Source organism: Anomaloglossus baeobatrachus, chromosome 3 (genome assembly GCF_048569485.1).
Source record: "Anomaloglossus baeobatrachus isolate aAnoBae1 chromosome 3, aAnoBae1.hap1, whole genome shotgun sequence".
Lineage (NCBI taxonomy): Eukaryota > Metazoa > Chordata > Amphibia > Anura > Aromobatidae > Anomaloglossus > Anomaloglossus baeobatrachus.
In genome coordinates, this window is record NC_134355.1 from 465,092,432 (window position 1) to 465,109,732 (window position 17,301).

The window sequence follows — 17,301 nt, forward strand, 5'->3', positions numbered from 1 at the left end:
CATTATCGAAGGGGAAATCCTTCCTACCCCCATCCTGGGAGGTGGTCACGACGGACGCGAGTCTGTCAGGGTGGGGAGCGGTTTTTCTCCACCACAGGGCTCAGGGTACGTGGACCCAGCAAGAGTCCTCGCTTCAGATCAATGTTCTGGAAATACGGGCAGTGTATCTTGCCCTGAAAGCGTTCCAGCAGTGGCTGGAAGGCAAGCAGATCCGAATTCAGTCGGACAATGCCACAGCAGTGGCATACATCAACCACCAAGGCGGCACACGCAGTCGGCAAGCCTTCCAGGAAGTCCGGCGGATTTTGATGTGGGTGGAAGCCACGGCCTCCACCATCTCTGCAGTTCACATTCCAGGCGTGGAAAACTGGGAAGCAGATTATCTCAGTCGCCAGGGCATGGACGCAGGGGAATGGTCCCTTCACCCGGACGTGTTTCAGGAGATCTGTTGCCGCTGGGGGGTGCCGGACGTCGACCTAATGGCGTCCCGGCACAACAACAAGGTACCGGCGTTCATGGCACGGTCTCAAGATCCCAGAGCTCTGGCGTCAGACGCCTTAGTTCAGGATTGGTCGCAGTTTCAGCTCCCTTATGTGTTTCCTCCGCTGGCACTGTTGCCCAGAGTGTTACGCAAGATCAGGGCCGACTGCCGCCGCGTCATCCTCGTCGCTCCAGACTGGCCGAGGCGGTCGTGGTACCCGGATCTGTGGCATCTCACGGTCGGCCAACCGTGGGCACTACCAGACCGACCAGACTTGCTATCTCAAGGGCCGTTTTTCCATCTGAATTCTGCGGCCCTCAACCTGACTGTGTGGCCATTGAGTCCTGGATCCTAGCGTCTTCAGGGTTATCTCAAGACGTCATTGCCACTATGAGACAGGCTAGGAAACCAACGTCCGCCAAGATCTACCACAGGACGTGGAAAATTTTCCTGTCGTGGTGCTCTGCTCAGGGTTTTTCTCCCTGGCCTTTTGCCTTGCCCACTTTTCTGTCCTTCCTTCAATCTGGACTGGAAAAGGGTTTGTCGCTCGGCTCCCTTAAGGGACAAGTCTCAGCGCTCTCTGTGTTTTTCCAGAAGCGCCTAGCCAGACTTCCACAGGTACGCACGTTCCTGCAGGGGGTTTGTCACATCGTTCCTCCGTACAAGCGGCCATTAGAACCCTGGGATCTGAACAGGGTGCTGATGGTTCTTCAGAAACCACCATTCGAGCCAATGAGGGATATTTCTCTCTCACACCTTTCGCAGAAAGTGGTTTTTCTAGTAGCAGTCACTTCACTTCGGAGAGTGTCTGAGCTAGCAGCGCTGTCATGCAAAGCCCCTTTCCTGGTGTTTCACCAGGACAAGGTGGTTCTGCGTCCGGTTCCGGAATTTCTCCCTAAGGTGGTATCCCCCTTTCATCTCAATCAGGATATCTCCTTACCTTCTTTTTGTCCTCATCCAGTTCACCAATGTGAAAAGGATTTGCACTTGTTAGATCTGGTGAGAGCACTCAGACTCTACATTTCTCGTACGGCGCCCCTGCGCCGCTCGGATGCACTCTTTGTCCTTGTCGCTGGCCAGCGTAAAGGGTCACAGGCTTCCAAATCAACCCTGGCTCGGTGGATCAAGGAGCCAATTCTCGAAGCTTACCGTTCGGCTGGGTTTCCGGTTCCCTCAGGGCTGAAGGCCCATTCTACCAGAGCCGTGGGCGCGTCCTGGGCTTTGAGGCACCAGGCTACGGCTCAGCAGGTGTGTCAGGCGGCTACCTGGTCGAGCCTGCACACTTTCACGAAACACTATCAGGTGCATACCTATGCTTCGGCGGATGCCAGCCTAGGTAGACGAGTCCTTCAGGCGGCGGTTGCCCACCTGTAGGAAGAGGCCGTTTTACGGCTCTCTTACGAGGTATTATTTTACCCACCCAGGGACTGCTGTTGGACGTCCCAATTGTCTGGGTCTCCCAATGGAGCGACAAAGAAGAAGGGAATTTTGTTTACTTACCGTAAATTCCTTTTCTTCTAGCTCCAATTGGGAGACCCAGCACCCGCCCCTGTTTGTTTTTTGTGTACACATGTTATTCATGTTGAATGGTTTCAGTTCTCCGATATTCCTTCGGATTGAAGTTACTTTAAACCAGTTTATAATTCTTTTTCCTCCTTCTTGCTTTTGCACCAAAACTGAGGAGCCCGTGGGAGCACGGGGGGTGTATAGGCAGAAGGGGAGGGGCTTAACACTTTTAAGTGTAATACTTTGTGCGGCCTCCGGAGGCATAGCCTATACACCCCAATTGTCTGGGTCTCCCAATTGGAGCTAGAAGAAAAGGAATTTACGGTAAGTAAACAAAATTCCCTTCTTTGCATCTGATTTCTCACACCATAAATGTAACCAACATAGTGCGCAAATATTTATGAACTCCAGTCTCCTGGTCCAGATGAAATACACCTCAGGGTACTAAAGAAGCTAGCAAAAGACATTTCTGAACAAATCTCCGTAATCTTTAAAAATTCTTGGAGAACAGAAGACGTCCCAGATGACTGGAGAATAGCAAATGTCCCGGTCTTCAAAAAAGGTCAACCCAGGGAACTATAGGCCTGTGAGCCTGACTTCTATACCAGGAATAGATCTTTGAACAAATTATTAAACCACATGACGTGGAAGAGTATGACATCATTAAGCAAAGCCAGCATGGGTTAGTAATTAATAAGTCATGTCAGACTAACTGAATTTTCTTCTATGACCGAATCACCAACTAGGTAGATCAGGGAACACAGTTGATATAGAATATCTTGACTTCAGCAAAGCATTAGTATCTTATACCATCCTTATTGAAAAAATGACCAAGTGTGGAATGGACAAGGCAACTGTTGGGTGGATTCATAACTGGCTTAATGATCAGACCCAAAAAGTCCTACATGCGTGTATATCCAGTTGGAAGACTATCAAGTGCAGTATCAGAGGGCGCTGTCCTGGACCTTGTGTTATTCAGTGGTTATCAATGATTTAGAAGGAATTGATAGTAAACTGATTAAATTTGCTGAAAAAACAAAGTTACAAGGGCTAGAAAATGAGAGAAGATTTAATAAGATCTAAACAAGTTGGGACAGTGGACAGCCCCGGGATCGACCACCTCTTTTTGAGAATTCTAAAGATGCGCTTCAATGGATTGAGCAGAACAGGTAACAGATCCATAGATCACACTATATCAGTAACTATGACACTCATACATGCAGCACCATTGTTTACTTTCACTGCTATGATGTGATTGTACTGTATATTACTGATCTACAGCCCAGTGGTCATGAATCTTTTCTTTTCTCCTGTACTGTCAGGCAGCCAACTCTTGTGTGGTGTCTCTTAATTCATGTTTTTGAGTCCTTGTATTTACCTCCATTTCTGCACAGTTGCAGCATGGACTGGTGTCTCCCTCCATCTATTTTTAGAAGGAAGGTCCTGGAAGTTGGTTCCTTTTCTGACCTTTTTTTTTGGGTCAGTGAGTCTGTGTATTTATGTTTGCCATTGTGTTTATATTTCACCTTTCTGTGTATATGACAACTAATTCTTTGTTATTTACATTATGTATTATATACAGATACACAACCTTGATAAAGGCTCTCCAAGCCGAAACGTCGGTTTATTTTTTGTTTAAGATTTTGCATTGCAATAAAATCACCTATGGATACTTACTGTACCACAGTCTCATTTATATGAGTGTGCCGAAGTTATTCTACTTTATTGGACGGTTTTTTTTTTCGTAACTTCTGAGCACCTCTCTATCATAGTTAGTGAGCCAGGTTGACTCCTCTCTATTTTACAGGTTGTGGCACAGGCGCAAAGATGTATGGTATGCTGCTTACTGGTGGGAATGGGATTCATATATGTTCTTTGTTAAGGGCAGGAGTTTCGCCTTAGATGGGCCCCAACATTGTACATGATGTGACATGATAGCAGGGAGTCTTAGTATATTGAACTGGAATGTCTGGGGCCTGGGAAATGTTACCAAGCGAATGGCTGTAATGGAATATATCCCGCAGGTGATTTGGCTGCAGGATATTCACTTAGAGTGCAATAAAATGTTATGCTTAAAGTGGCCATGGATTAGCCATGGCTTGCACTCCATCTTTCCAGCTATTCTAGAGGGGGCAGCGTCCTTATTCACAAGGCTATGCTATTTGAACGGATCTCCTTGGGGCTGGACGAGGAGGGCATGTGGGTGGCATTGCATTGCAGGATTTTTTCTAAAGTCTGTTTATTATTGGCATTGTGTATCCCACCCCCCTATAATGACGCCATCTAATCTGAAATACAGTGGCAAATTACATTAACAACACTGGTCTTTTTGTATGGGAGATTTTAATAATGTTGTACATCCATGTTGGGACAGATTTAAGAGCGAATCAGCATCAGAAGCTGATATGGTGATGAAATCTGGGGGGGTTGCTGGCTGAATTGTCACTGACGGAACACCACCCGAGGAACCAACAATTTTCTTGTTATTCTATATCCCACAAAACCCTGTCCCATGTTAATACAATTTTAGGGTCAGATTGCGTAATACCATTGGTATGAAAGATAGAATATTTGCCTAAACTTCTGTTGGCTCACTCCCCTTTGAACATGGATCTGTATCTCTAGCCCAACCCTGGAAGATCTTAAGATGTGGTCCATGAAACCCTTTTAGGTGCAGATCATAGATTCTCAGTTAGTTGAGAAGACTATTACTAATTACTTCAAAGATAATGTTGGCTCGGCTTCACAAAACACTATATGAGATTCTATTAAAGCCTTTTTTTAGGATGCATATTGATACAAGCTATTAATAGCTCCAAAACTAAAACATATCAATTTGAGACATTTCTTCAGAAGAGGGTAAGGCTCGCAGAGGAACACTTTGTCTTTCCAGATCAGGTGAGGATCTGGCAGAGTGGAAGGTAGGGCAGACCGCTTATACTAATGTTATAGAAAAGGCCAAAAGTAAATTGTTGTTTTCCAAACAACGCATTTTGGAGAAGCGGGAGAAGGCTGGTCACTTGTTAGCATTGATTGCAAAGGGTCACTCCGAGAACTCTTTCATTAGGGAAATTGGAAACAAGGAGGGCATTATTCTTAATCAACCTTGTGATATCTTAAAAGGTCTGCTCCAACGGTTACACAGAATCGTATTGCTCCAGACTCTAGTGCTCAAAATGAACAAATATCTTTGTATCTTAATGATATTCCCCTCCCCAAAACATCACAGGCAGATCAAGATTATTTTAACAAAGCCATACAATTGTAATAGCTAGAAATCGCAGTAGCATCTATGGCCAACAACACATCACCTAGATTAGACGATTTGCCGACGGAAATTTATAAAACGTTTGGGAACGTATTGTTGCCTCATTTATTGACTATGTTTCAAAAAGCGGTGGTGGAGAGTTCATTGCCCCAGTCTATGTAGGAGACGGTAAAAGTAGTCAGTCATTTTTAAATCTGGTATGAATCCCCTTTCTCCCTGACTCTTAGGCCATGTGCGCACTAGAAAGTGATTTTTTTTAAGCGGGTCTGGGTTTTCCTTCAGAAAAAAGAATCAGACACCTGCAGTAAAAAAACGCAACGAAATCCGCATGCAGTTTGGTACAGATTTGCCGCGGATTTTCTGCAGGTTGGTCCCTGCGGATTTTTACCATTACCTATGGCAAAAACCGCAGGTACCTGCGGAAAAGAAGGGACATGCACATTAATTCCGCAATCGAAAATCCACAGGTATAAAAAAAAAAAAAAAAAGTGCAATGCTTTTTGTTTTTTTATACCCATAGGTTTTTCTGGGAATTGACTACAGAATTGTTAAACACATTATCTGCAGCAAATCTGTGGTAAAATCCGCAGCGTGCACACATAGCCTTATAGACACCTCTCCCTGCTCTCTCTGTTATACTATTCTATGGTGAAGGATAATTGCATTTTCATCACAATACTGTTTTAGACCCCAAATGTTTTATTTTCACAAAGGAGAAATGGCAAAAAAAAAAATGCCTCATAATTTGTTATACAATTTCTGCTGAATATGACACTATCCCATATACGTCTGTACCTACAGTGCTGTTTGGCCACAACAAAACTTGAGGGAGTATTTTTCACTTTTGTGGCACAGATTTTTGTAGAATAGTTTGTGGACTGAATTTGCACAGCCCCTGATGTACCCATATCATGGAAAACACCTTCAACTGACTCCTTATCAGAATTTACACCCCTCTGGAAATTGATTTATGGGTGCAGTGATTATTTTTACAGTATGGGAGTTTTCCCAGAAACAAATAAGCAGTGGACGTTGCAGAGAGAAAATTGCAAATATGCCATTGTAGTGCCCAGCTCATTGTGCCCGGCTTGTGCACCTGCAAAATAAATGGGCTATCCTCACAGCAGTTTTAGACATATTGTGCGGCTCAGACGTTAAGGAGGTATTTGGATTTAGGCTGGGTTCACACATAGCGACAGCGACAACGAGGTCGCTGTTACGTCTCCATTTTCTGTGACGTAACAGCGACCTTGTAAGTCGCTGTTATGATCGCTGCTTAGCTGTCAAACACAGCAGCCGAAGCAGCGATCATAACCGCGAGAGCAGGGAGCCGCGCACACTGCTTAGCGCTGGCTCCTTGCTCTCCTAGCTACAGTACACATCGGGTTAATTAACCTGATGTGTACTGCAGCTACATGTGCAGAGAGCAGGGAGCCGCGCACACTGCTTAGCACTGGCTCCCTGCTCTCCTAGCTACAGTACACATCGGGTTAATTAACCTGATGTGTACTGCAGCTACATGTGCAGAGAGCCGGAGCCGGCAGCACAGGCAGCGTGAGAACTGCGCAGGCTGGTAACTAAGGTAAATATCGGGTAACCACCTTGGTTACCTGATGTTTATCTTGGTTACAGCTTACCGCAGCTGCGAGATGCCGGCTCCTGCTCCCTGCTCGCTTCATTTCGTCGCTCTCTCGCTGTCACACACAGCGATCTGTGTGTCACAGCGGGAGAGCGCCTTTGAAGAAAACGAACCAGGGCTGTGTGTAACGAGCAGCGATCTCGCAGCAGGGGCCAGATCGCTGCTCAGTGTCACACACAGCGAGATCGCTAATGAGGTCACTGTTGCGTCACCAAAACAGTGCCGTAGCAGCGATTTCGGTAGCGATCTCGCCATGTGTGAAGCACCCCTTAGGAGTGCAGATCTTGCTGGATTTATTTTGGTGGGAGACATGTCGCTTTTCCAAAGCCTTTGCTCTAGTAGTAAATTGAACATCCCCTATAGTTCTGTAAACAGGTCACGGATCAGAGTGGGGACTAGCTTTTTTTGGGGGTTGAGTTGAAACTTTTATTGGTGGCATTTTCTAGTACAGGACATTTTGGATCAGTCACTTGTATCCACTGCTCATCGCTGTACACTTACATTAGGGTTTCCATCTAAATATCTGAAATACGAGATTCAGATGAAGCCCCCTACGGATCCATTCACTAATGAGGCAGGCGGAGTTACTTCAGACTCCATTTGGTCTCCTTTTAGTGGTGTCCAGCTTTTTAGAGGTGCACAAACCTGTGGCCAAGTGCGCTTTGGTACATGCCTATTAGCTCAAGTGCACGTCGCTGCTGAATATTCCGCAGCGATTTGACAGCACATGTGCGCTTCAAATCCCTGCAGAAACACTGCACCGATTTCATGCGCTCTGGCTGCTGCCCTTACCATAGAGTGGGAGCTGCATCCATAGAACATGGAATAATTGACATGTTCATTTTATGAACGCACGGATTTGGGTAAAAATTTTAGCATCCAAATCGCTGCGTTCCTAAAAGCATCGTGCGCACGTATCATGCACAATCTTCATAGAATGTGCTGGGGACGCAGGACGCATGCATTTACGCTGCAGTACAATACGCAGCGTAAATGCATGCAATTACGCAACGTGCGCACAAGCCCTAAAAAGGACACAGCTGGATCATAGGAAAGAGTCGACAGTGAATCCCCACTGCATTACAGTGAATCTTCTGCCAGAGGTTCTGTCTGAAACACGTATTTCAGAGATTTACACGGAAAGCCCCATGTAAGCGCTCAATGTAGACTGCAGGGTAAATCTGAGCCAAACCTTATTGCAATATTTTGGGAGGATGAACATCAGGTTAAGAATTGGTTTTCTTTTTAACGCTGTTCACAGTGCGGTGTGAATGATCAGACAGCTTTAGTCTTCAAGTCAGTGTAACTACAGCTATACCAAATATATATATTTTTTTTATGTTTGGCTGCTATGACACGCTAAGAAACATGAGAGCTTGTTTTTTGGGAGACGAGTTGATTGATTTATTGGCATCATTTACGTCTTATACCATTTTTTAATCACTTTCTATTTCGGTTTTTAGTAGGCGAAATGAGCAAACAGCAATTCGGGATTTTTTTTTTATGTCATCCCACATGTGGTAAAAACAGCTTATTCTTCAGGTCAGTACGATTTACTGCTATACCATACTTTTAGATTTTGCACAATAAAAACGATTTTGTAGGGAAAAGTGTTTTTGCAACGCTCTATGCTGAAAGCTATAACTATGCAGGTCTAGATCACTTTTCTAGACATACCATTTTTATTTACATTCATCTTGTAGATCGCATTTTACTCCACTTTTTGTTTGACGGTTTTATGAAAAAGCAGTATTTTGCCAATTTTTTTTTTTTTTTTTACAGTGCTCACTGAAGAGGTTAACCTTTTCGCACCAGAGCCTGTTTTTGCCTTCGTGACCGGGCCAACTCTTATTTCTGACCAGTGTCACTTTGACAGGTTATAACACTGGAACGCTTCAACGGATCCCGGTGATTCTGAGATTGTTTTTTCGTGACATTGTACTTCAGAATAGGCATAAAAATAAGATGATATTTTTACAAATAAATGCAAAAGATATCGGAAATTTGGTGAAAAATTTAAAAATTTTTAATTTTTAAACTTTTAATTTTTATGACATTAAACCAGAAGTTACTAAATAACATTTTCCACATGTCTGCTTTACAGCAGCGCAATTTTCAATCAATTTTTTTTTTGTTAGGAAGTTAGAAGGGTTCAAAGTTCATCAGCAATTTCTCATTTTTCCAACAAAATTTACAAAACCATTTGTTTTTTTTTTTTTAGGGACCACATCACATCTGAAGTGACTTTGAGAGGCCTAGGTGACAGAAAATACCCAAAAGTGACACCATTCTAAAAATTGCACCCCTCACACTGCTCAAAACCACATCCAAGAAGTTTATTAACCCTTTAGGTGCTTCACAGGAACCAAAGCAATGTAGAAGGAAAAAATTAAAATTTTACTTTTTCCCACAAAAATGTTATTTTTAGCCTCACATTTTGCATTTTCACAAGGGTAACAAGATAAAATGCACCATAAAATGTATTGTGCAATTTCTCCTGAGCACGCAGATACCTCATATATGGGGCAAAAACCTTGAAAAAGGCCTAACATAGGCCGAAACGTCGGCTTTTGCTATATTGTGGTGGCGTTTTCTTTTTTGCAAATAGTCCAATAAAATAACACTTTTTTGCATTTATTCTCTTTGTCCTATTTTGAGTGCTTGGGATCCAATAAATTACTTTGCGCTTTTTTTTCCCTTAAGCACCTTCCTCCTTAGGCAGTTGAGCCCAGCTCTACCCATATTACAGAATTTTATAACACTGGAGGTGTGAAAATGAAAAATGCATTTTTACCACAAAACTGTTGTTTCAACCATAGCTTTTTTTTTCACAAGAGTATCAGGAAAAAAATGTACCATAAAATGTATTCTTCAATTTCTTCTGAGTATAGCGATACCCCATATGTGGTGGAAATCAATTGCTTGGGCGCACAGCAGGGCTCAGGAAGGAAGAAGCGCCAATTGAATTTTAGAGCGCACAATGTCTGGAATAGATAGCAGACGCCATGTTGCATTTGGAGAGACATCCATCTGAGGTCTTGTTTATTGCGTGTTGAATTGACGTTTCTATTGGTACCATTTTTGGGCACAACATTTTAGGATCTTTTTTTATATTCATTTTTGGTAGGTAAAATTAACATGAAACAGAAATTCAGGAATTGTTTTTTGGGATTTTTTTTTTTTTAATGCCGTTCACTGTTTGGTAAAAGTAACAACACAGGTTTATTCTTCCGGTCAGTACGGATACACAGATACCACATTTACATTTTTTTTTATGTTTTACGCAATAAAAACAATTTTTTAGAAAATAGAAATTTTTTTGTATTGCTGTATTCTCAGAGCTTTACCTTTTTTTTTTTTTCTCCACTGATGGAGCTGGATGGAGGCTCATTTTTTGCGGAACAAGATGTAGTTTTCAGTAATATTTTTGTTTATGTTCAATTTTTTTATTCCACATATTTTCTGCAGTATGATTAAAAATCATTTTTTGATGCATTTTTTTTAAAAACTGTTCACTGAAGGGGTTAAATAGTGTGACAGTTGTATAGATCAGGTTGGGCCGGATGCGGCGATACCAAATACGTGTAAATTTTTTGTTTATTTTTGTTTTTATATAAATAAATGTGTTTTTGCGTATAATTTTTGTGTCTCTTATTTTTACATTTTCCAGGGGTGTTTTTTATTTTGTTTTTTTTTTACTTTTCTTTGCTTTTTACCTGGTCACTATATGGGACTTTCACCTTTCTAAGTCTGATCACTGGTATAATCCATTACCATACAGCAGCAGCACAGCAATGCATTATACTGACAGTGTCCGGGTGCACTGCAGAATGCCTGTCACATCCAGCTGTAGGCTGGATCTCACAGGCCAGCATAGTTGGCAGACCCAGATTCATGTGACCTCCAGTTGCCATGACAACCCAAGGTCCTGCACGATCTGACACAGGAGACCCAGGAGAGGTAAGATAAGCAGCACTCTGTACCTCTGAAACTTCAATGTGCCGTGATCACTATTGATCACAGCAGATAAACGATCACAAAAGGGTTAACATCACCAGAACCTAATCCAATCAGATCCTGGTGATGTCTTCAGGCAGAACTATTGCTCTGCACCAGAAACCTGATGATGGCAGCATGCAGGGGGTTGCGATCCCCTCCTGAATGCAGACCGTTGATAAATGTCAGTTCTACACAAAGCCCGGCAGAGGCTGACGTTTATTTACCATCGGCGGTCCTGAAGCGGTTAAATAGTAAATTTTATAGATCGGGTTGCTCCAGACGCAGCGATACCAAAGGTTTACTTTTTTGTTTTTACATACAAGTGGTATACATTTTTTTGTGGTTTAAAAAAAAAAAAAAATTATTATATATATATATATATATATATATATATATATATATATATATATATATATATATATATATATATATATATATATATATATATATATATATATATATATATATCCACTTAGGAAGATTACAAGGGCACTTGTAATCATCACAGAAAGTTATGGAAATGTTACAGCTTTCACTGTTATTAGGGAGAAAAAAAACAGGGAAAAGGAAAGAAAGTATAAGGGAAAGAAAATTACATTTTTTATATATATCCGTCCTAAATAAATTGGCCTAGAATTATCCAGTTAGTCTTAGCAATTTCAAATTGTCCAATTCCAACCACAATTTAAAAGATCAAGAGAACTGTAAATACAAAACTTTCAAAATAAAAGGAGTCCAAAAGAATACACTTGTCCAAGCATATTAACAAAAGCTTCACTTTTATACAAAAGAATATATATTTATAAATTTTCAACATTGGTAACTCATCCATGATATCCAACAGATTGCATTAGTTGTTCTGAGTCATCTGTTGCATAACAACAGCAAAAAGACTAAGCATTTGTAGGTATTCATCAGCGCCATCGGCCAAACACTTGTCCACTTCCTGTAAAATAAAAAAGGATTTTACAACCTCTTAATGAACAATACTTTGTCACATTACACCAGGGCTGTGGAGTCGGAGTCGTGGAGTCGGGAGTTAGTTTTGGTTGGAGTCGGAGTCTGAGTCGGTAGAAATGTACCGACTCCAGCTTTAAAAAAAAAATGTATTAATATTTCATAATTGAACTTTCATATGAATTTTATAAATGTTACTCAAATATATATGTTCTATCAAACTATGAACAACAGTGATAAGCAGTTCTGCTGGAGATAGAGACATTTCTTACTTCTTGTGTGTCACTGTTCTCCACTGCCCTTATCTAATCTTATACTTGGTTAACCTCATGCTGCTCCAACCCCCCTACTTACAATGTATGAAACTGAAAGTGAAAATGTGTTGCAAATTCTTAGTAGTAAAGCTCCTCCTCTAGACTAGATCATACTAGGTGTGCGTCTTCCAAGCATCTCACAGCTGCCTGCTACTCAGAAGAGGAAGACTGTAAGAAGTATTATCCTTTCAACAAACTTTGCATCAGTTAACTGTGAGTACATGAGGAATAATAACAGTATTACTGACCACTATATCAGTTGTACGACCTGGCAATAATTTTGTACAATTGTTTTTAGGAAAAACAATTGTCATTTGTATTGTGAATGCAGAATTAAAAACCTGAGAATGTCAAAGAAGCATCACATTAAATCAGCTGTATTTGAACATTTCACCATCACTCAAGATAGAAAACATTATGTCTGTCAGTGTATGACAAATGATCCAGATGAAAACAAATGCTGTGAAGCCAAGATGAGTGCATATTCAGGCAAAGATAAAAATGCTCCTACCAGAGCTTCTAATCTAAAGAGACATTTACAGTGCTTTCATCCAGAAGTACTGAAAGCAGTGGATGAGAAAGACTGCATCCAAACCAATGAACCAGTGCCCAGCTCTTCCAGCCAAACAAAGGAGCAGAGAACTTTGCAGCCATCAGTTGCAAGATATTTTGTCAGTGGCAAAGTTACTGTGACAATGACAGTAGATACATTTAAAAAACAGATCATAGAGCTTGTTGTAAAGGATAGTCTTCCTATTTCATTATTTTCACGACCAGCTTTTATGTGTCTGAATGGGGAAATGGCCCGCAAGCTTGGTGTTTCTCTGGAGAGAGAGAGTATTAGAAAATTAGTAATCGAAGAAGCTTTTAAACAAAAGGAAGAACTTAAAAAAACTCTCAAGGGACGCTTTCTGTTTCTTAAAATGGATGCCTGCACACGTCACAGAGTGAACTATTTTGCCATCAATGTCCGATTTGTTTGTGACAAAAATGAAATAGTTACTAAGACATTGGCAGTAAAAGACACCAAAGCTCATCACACCAGTGAGTTTCTCCAGGTCTTGGTGGAAAAGGTTCTGTAAGACTATGAACTTAAAAAAGAGCAAGTTTTTTCTGTCGTAACTGACAATGCTTCAAATATGATAAGTACTATTAAGCTAATGAATGAGAGTAATGATGGTGACCAGCAGCTAGAAGAACATTCTGGGTCCACAGACACACAAATGTTTGAAATAGAGGAACACCGTATTGTAACCGAGGAGCAAACTGAAGTTGCTTCAGATGAACAGCAACATGATAGTTTAGATGATCTTGTTGAAACTGTGTCAATATGTTCTATCATTCATCACATGCGCTGTGTTGTGCATACGCTACAGCTGGCTATAAGAGACAGTCTGCAAGAAGGACATGCTGCACTGATTGGCAAGGTGAGAAAATTGGCTACTGTTGCCAGAACCCCTAAAGATGACTCCATTTTGAAGAGACGTGTTGGAAAAGGGGCAATTATTGATCAAGCCACACGAAGGGCAGTACTTAATGATTCAGCGCTTGGTTGAACTGAAAACCTTTCTTGTAGACATGGCTAACCCTCAACTGACGCTAAATGAAAGTCAGTGGAATCAGGTGACTGAGCTGGAAAAATTGCTAGAGCACCTATTTACAGTGACTAAAAAATTACTTAACTCCAGGTATTTTCTTAAAGGAGTGGAAGAACCTGATGTTTTGCCTGTCCCAAAGAGGAGGGTTAATTGCAAGTGGCATTGCTACATCAATGAAACGGAGAGAGGAGCTACTATTACAAAATAACATTCTTTTGGCAGCTGTTTATGTAGACCCAATGCATCGGATTCTTCTAGATGATCAACAGCTAAGTAAAGGAAAAGAAGCGCTGTTTGAAATAGCAGTAAGGATGAAAGGGTTGCAGAACAGTCAGGAGGAACAAGAAAAATGTGGTCATCCTGCCACATCTTCACCCTCATCATCAACTGATGAAGAATTTAATTTCGAAAAATATTTGGATCACAAGGACCGTGCAAAGCGTTCCCGCATAGAAGAAGAGTCATCCCCATCAAAGAACACAGCCAGTACATTTCAGCAGAATTTTTCATGTGCACTAAAAGAAATTGAGAAATTTGACCGTTCATCAAAAATAACAGTGCAACAAGCGATTCCTCTGTATCCTGACATTGTCAGAGATGTTGCCCGAGTGGTTACTGCTTTGCCACCAACACAAGTTAGTGTAGAGAGGTTGTTCTCTGCTCTCAAAATAATTAGATCAGATTTGAGGGCATCCATGAAGGAGGATCTGACAGAGGCAATACTTTTTCTGAGGACAAATTTATAGATTTCTTCTTATTCACTGCATAAAAGTGTTTATTGCATATTTACTTACAGTTTATAAAAGTTATTTGCTATATTCTAATTGTATTCTAATAAATGTAGTTTTTGCTCTAAGTGGTCTGATTACTTATATGATGGTGAGTAACTGAATAAGCACGATGTTAATATTTTTACAACAGTAAATTTGTTCTTATGAATTGGCCATTTATGAAGGAGTCGGAGTCGGAGCCGGAGTCGCAACTGTGGCTTACCGACTCCACAGCCCTGCATTACACAGTAATATTTTTAGCAGCCTTTTCTTGAAAACTAAAGCCTCATTTCAGATGTCTGTTTTTCACGAACATATTCTATCAGTTTTCAAATAATAGAACACGCACATCCATTATAGTCTATGGGGCTGATCACATGTCTGTGTTTTGTTTATTTTATTTTGGGATTGGGAAGGGGGGGGTGCGGGAAGGGGGTGGACAGGGTCTGCATAAATAAAATGGAAAAATAAAATAAATAATGACAAACTTTTTGATTAAGGATTTCCAAATCATTCATACCTTAGGCTCACCTCACATCAGAGGTATTTTGCTGCATAATCGGATCCGTTACAAATGCGTTTCAGTCCAATTAATTTCCAATTGAATCGCAGCAACATCTGGTCACATGCGGTTGCGTGCGTCATACACAACTGCATGTGACTGCATCTTGCTGCGATTCCATTGGAAATGAATGGTACTGAAACATATTTGCAACGTAACGGTTTTGCGGCAAAATACCGCTGATATGAGGTGAGCCTTAGTGTCTGAAATATGGCTACTGTCCATGTGCTGTTAACATATTGTAAATGGGTAGAAGCAGCATTGCAAGATGCTTTTTTCTTTTTCCCCTATGGTGCTCTGAGCCTAGCTAGACTAGAGGAAAGTATTGCAATTGAGCTCAAGCCTATATAGAATACAAGTAATCTTCTCCCTCACAGTCAATGTGAAGTATGGGAGAGTCACAGAAGGTTCAGCAACAAATCGACTGCAAGTAGACAGCGTAGCGCTCATGCACACAGCCATACTACGGCTGCATTTTGTACGGAATAGGGCTTCTATTACCATGCTCAAAATTTCTACTTTAATAAACACAAGCTTGGATGCTTACAGTGCTCATTATATTTTAAAAAAAAATCATAGATGCACAAACTTGTCTACAGAGATAGACTCCTAAACGTAAAGCTGATGGAGATCATCTCAGTACACCTGGAGTGTGCATCAATGCACGGCTGCTATATAGCCTTGTACTGAATGTAGTGGTACAGGCTCCATTGCAGGGTCCCTACACTGTTCTATGAAGCTGTACCTGTGTAGATAATGTTTTTTTTTGTTTCCTTTTTTATCCAATTTAAAAATAAATAATAGTATTAGCAGAATAGATGCACGAGTTCACTACTCTGGTGGTAGGTGGGGAAATGTAGCTGACCAGGTAAGAAAGGTTGAGGACCACTGAACTAATGGACATTGGTACTGCTCACCATACCCAAGAGACCACAGAGCAAAACTCCTGCCAAATAACACCTCAAATACTGTGGTGAAGAGCAACCATGGCAATTTAGAGACTCTGAATCAGATGAAAAGGCATTGCATAATATCAGAAACTAACAAAAAAAAAAAAACAAAAAAAGAAGGCATTTGGGTTTCCGCTTTATTTTTTTAAAGAAAGTTACTCCGGGTGCTTTCATGTGTACCGTTACAGTACAGGGGGATTTTTGCAAAAAGTAGATTTGCACAAAAAGCTGCATCAAAACTTGTGTGAAAGCACGTTTGATATTCACCCTAGCCCAGGGGTCTCAAACACGCGGCACGCGGGCCGCATGTGGCCCCTCAGGCTGCTTCGTGCGGCCCCAGGGCCTGTGCCCCTGTTCACTATCGCGGCAGGGGCCGCAGCCACTGTCTGCGTGTTGTGTCAGATGAATGCATTGCCGGCGCTGCGATCTCGCGCTGGCAATACAATCATCTGACATAAATCGCTGCCAGTGGATTTTGCCCCTGCCGCGATAGTGAACAGGGGCACGTACCTGGGGGCCACACGAAGCAGAGATGAGGCAGCTGAGGGAATGCGGCACAGGTAAGAAGAATGGTGTTTTGGGTTTTTTTGTGTATGTGAAGGCAGGCACAGTAACCCCTTAGCGACCTATGACGTACAGGGTACGTTATGGCTCCCTGGTACTTAAGGACCCATGACGTACCCAGTACGTCATGGCGAAATCGCAGCCCCGGTGGCTGCGATCACTGCAAATACCTTAGATTTGGGGAAGAGGGGACCTCTGCCTGACCTCAGGATGGGTGGTGTCTCCTCCCCGGACCTACGGAGGCTGTGATTGGCTGACGAACGCCGCTCAGCCAATCACAGCCACTGTAGTGTTTCAACCATTGAAAATGGCTGAAACATTGAAATCCAGCCATGATTAATGCAGCTATAGCACTATATAGCACTATTGGCTGGAGCTGGGTGACCTCTGCTTCACCTGACCCCAGGTCTGATTGGAGAGATCAGTCACAAGGCCGGTGTCTCCAATCACTGTGGATTTGGGGCCGGTGACCAGTCCTCTCACCTTCACTTCGGTGTCTGTGGAAGCTGAGAGCGATCGATAACTTATAGCCACTGCTCCCTTTCAGCCAACACCGCAGCCCCCCCCCCCCCCCATTACTACAGAATGGGGACAAAGTGCGCACATTAATATGGGATGGGGATAAGGCTGGGGACATTACTATAGGATGGGGACAAGGTTGGCACATTACTATAGCATGGGCACATTACTATA

At 42.0% G+C, this 17,301-nt stretch overlaps 1 protein-coding gene across 1 annotated transcript in view; it reads right to left on the reverse strand.

Moving 5' to 3' along the window:
• Nucleotides 1-11,655: 11,655 nt before the first annotated feature.
• RFC4 (replication factor C subunit 4) overlaps nucleotides 11,656-17,301 on the reverse strand; it is a 71,696-nt gene continuing 66,050 nt past the window's right edge. The window contains exon 10 of the mRNA XM_075338540.1: nucleotides 11,656-11,839. Within this exon, the coding sequence (XP_075194655.1) occupies nucleotides 11,744-11,839 (96 nt within the window). The 3' untranslated portion in view covers nucleotides 11,656-11,743. The remainder of the gene's footprint in view (nucleotides 11,840-17,301) is intronic.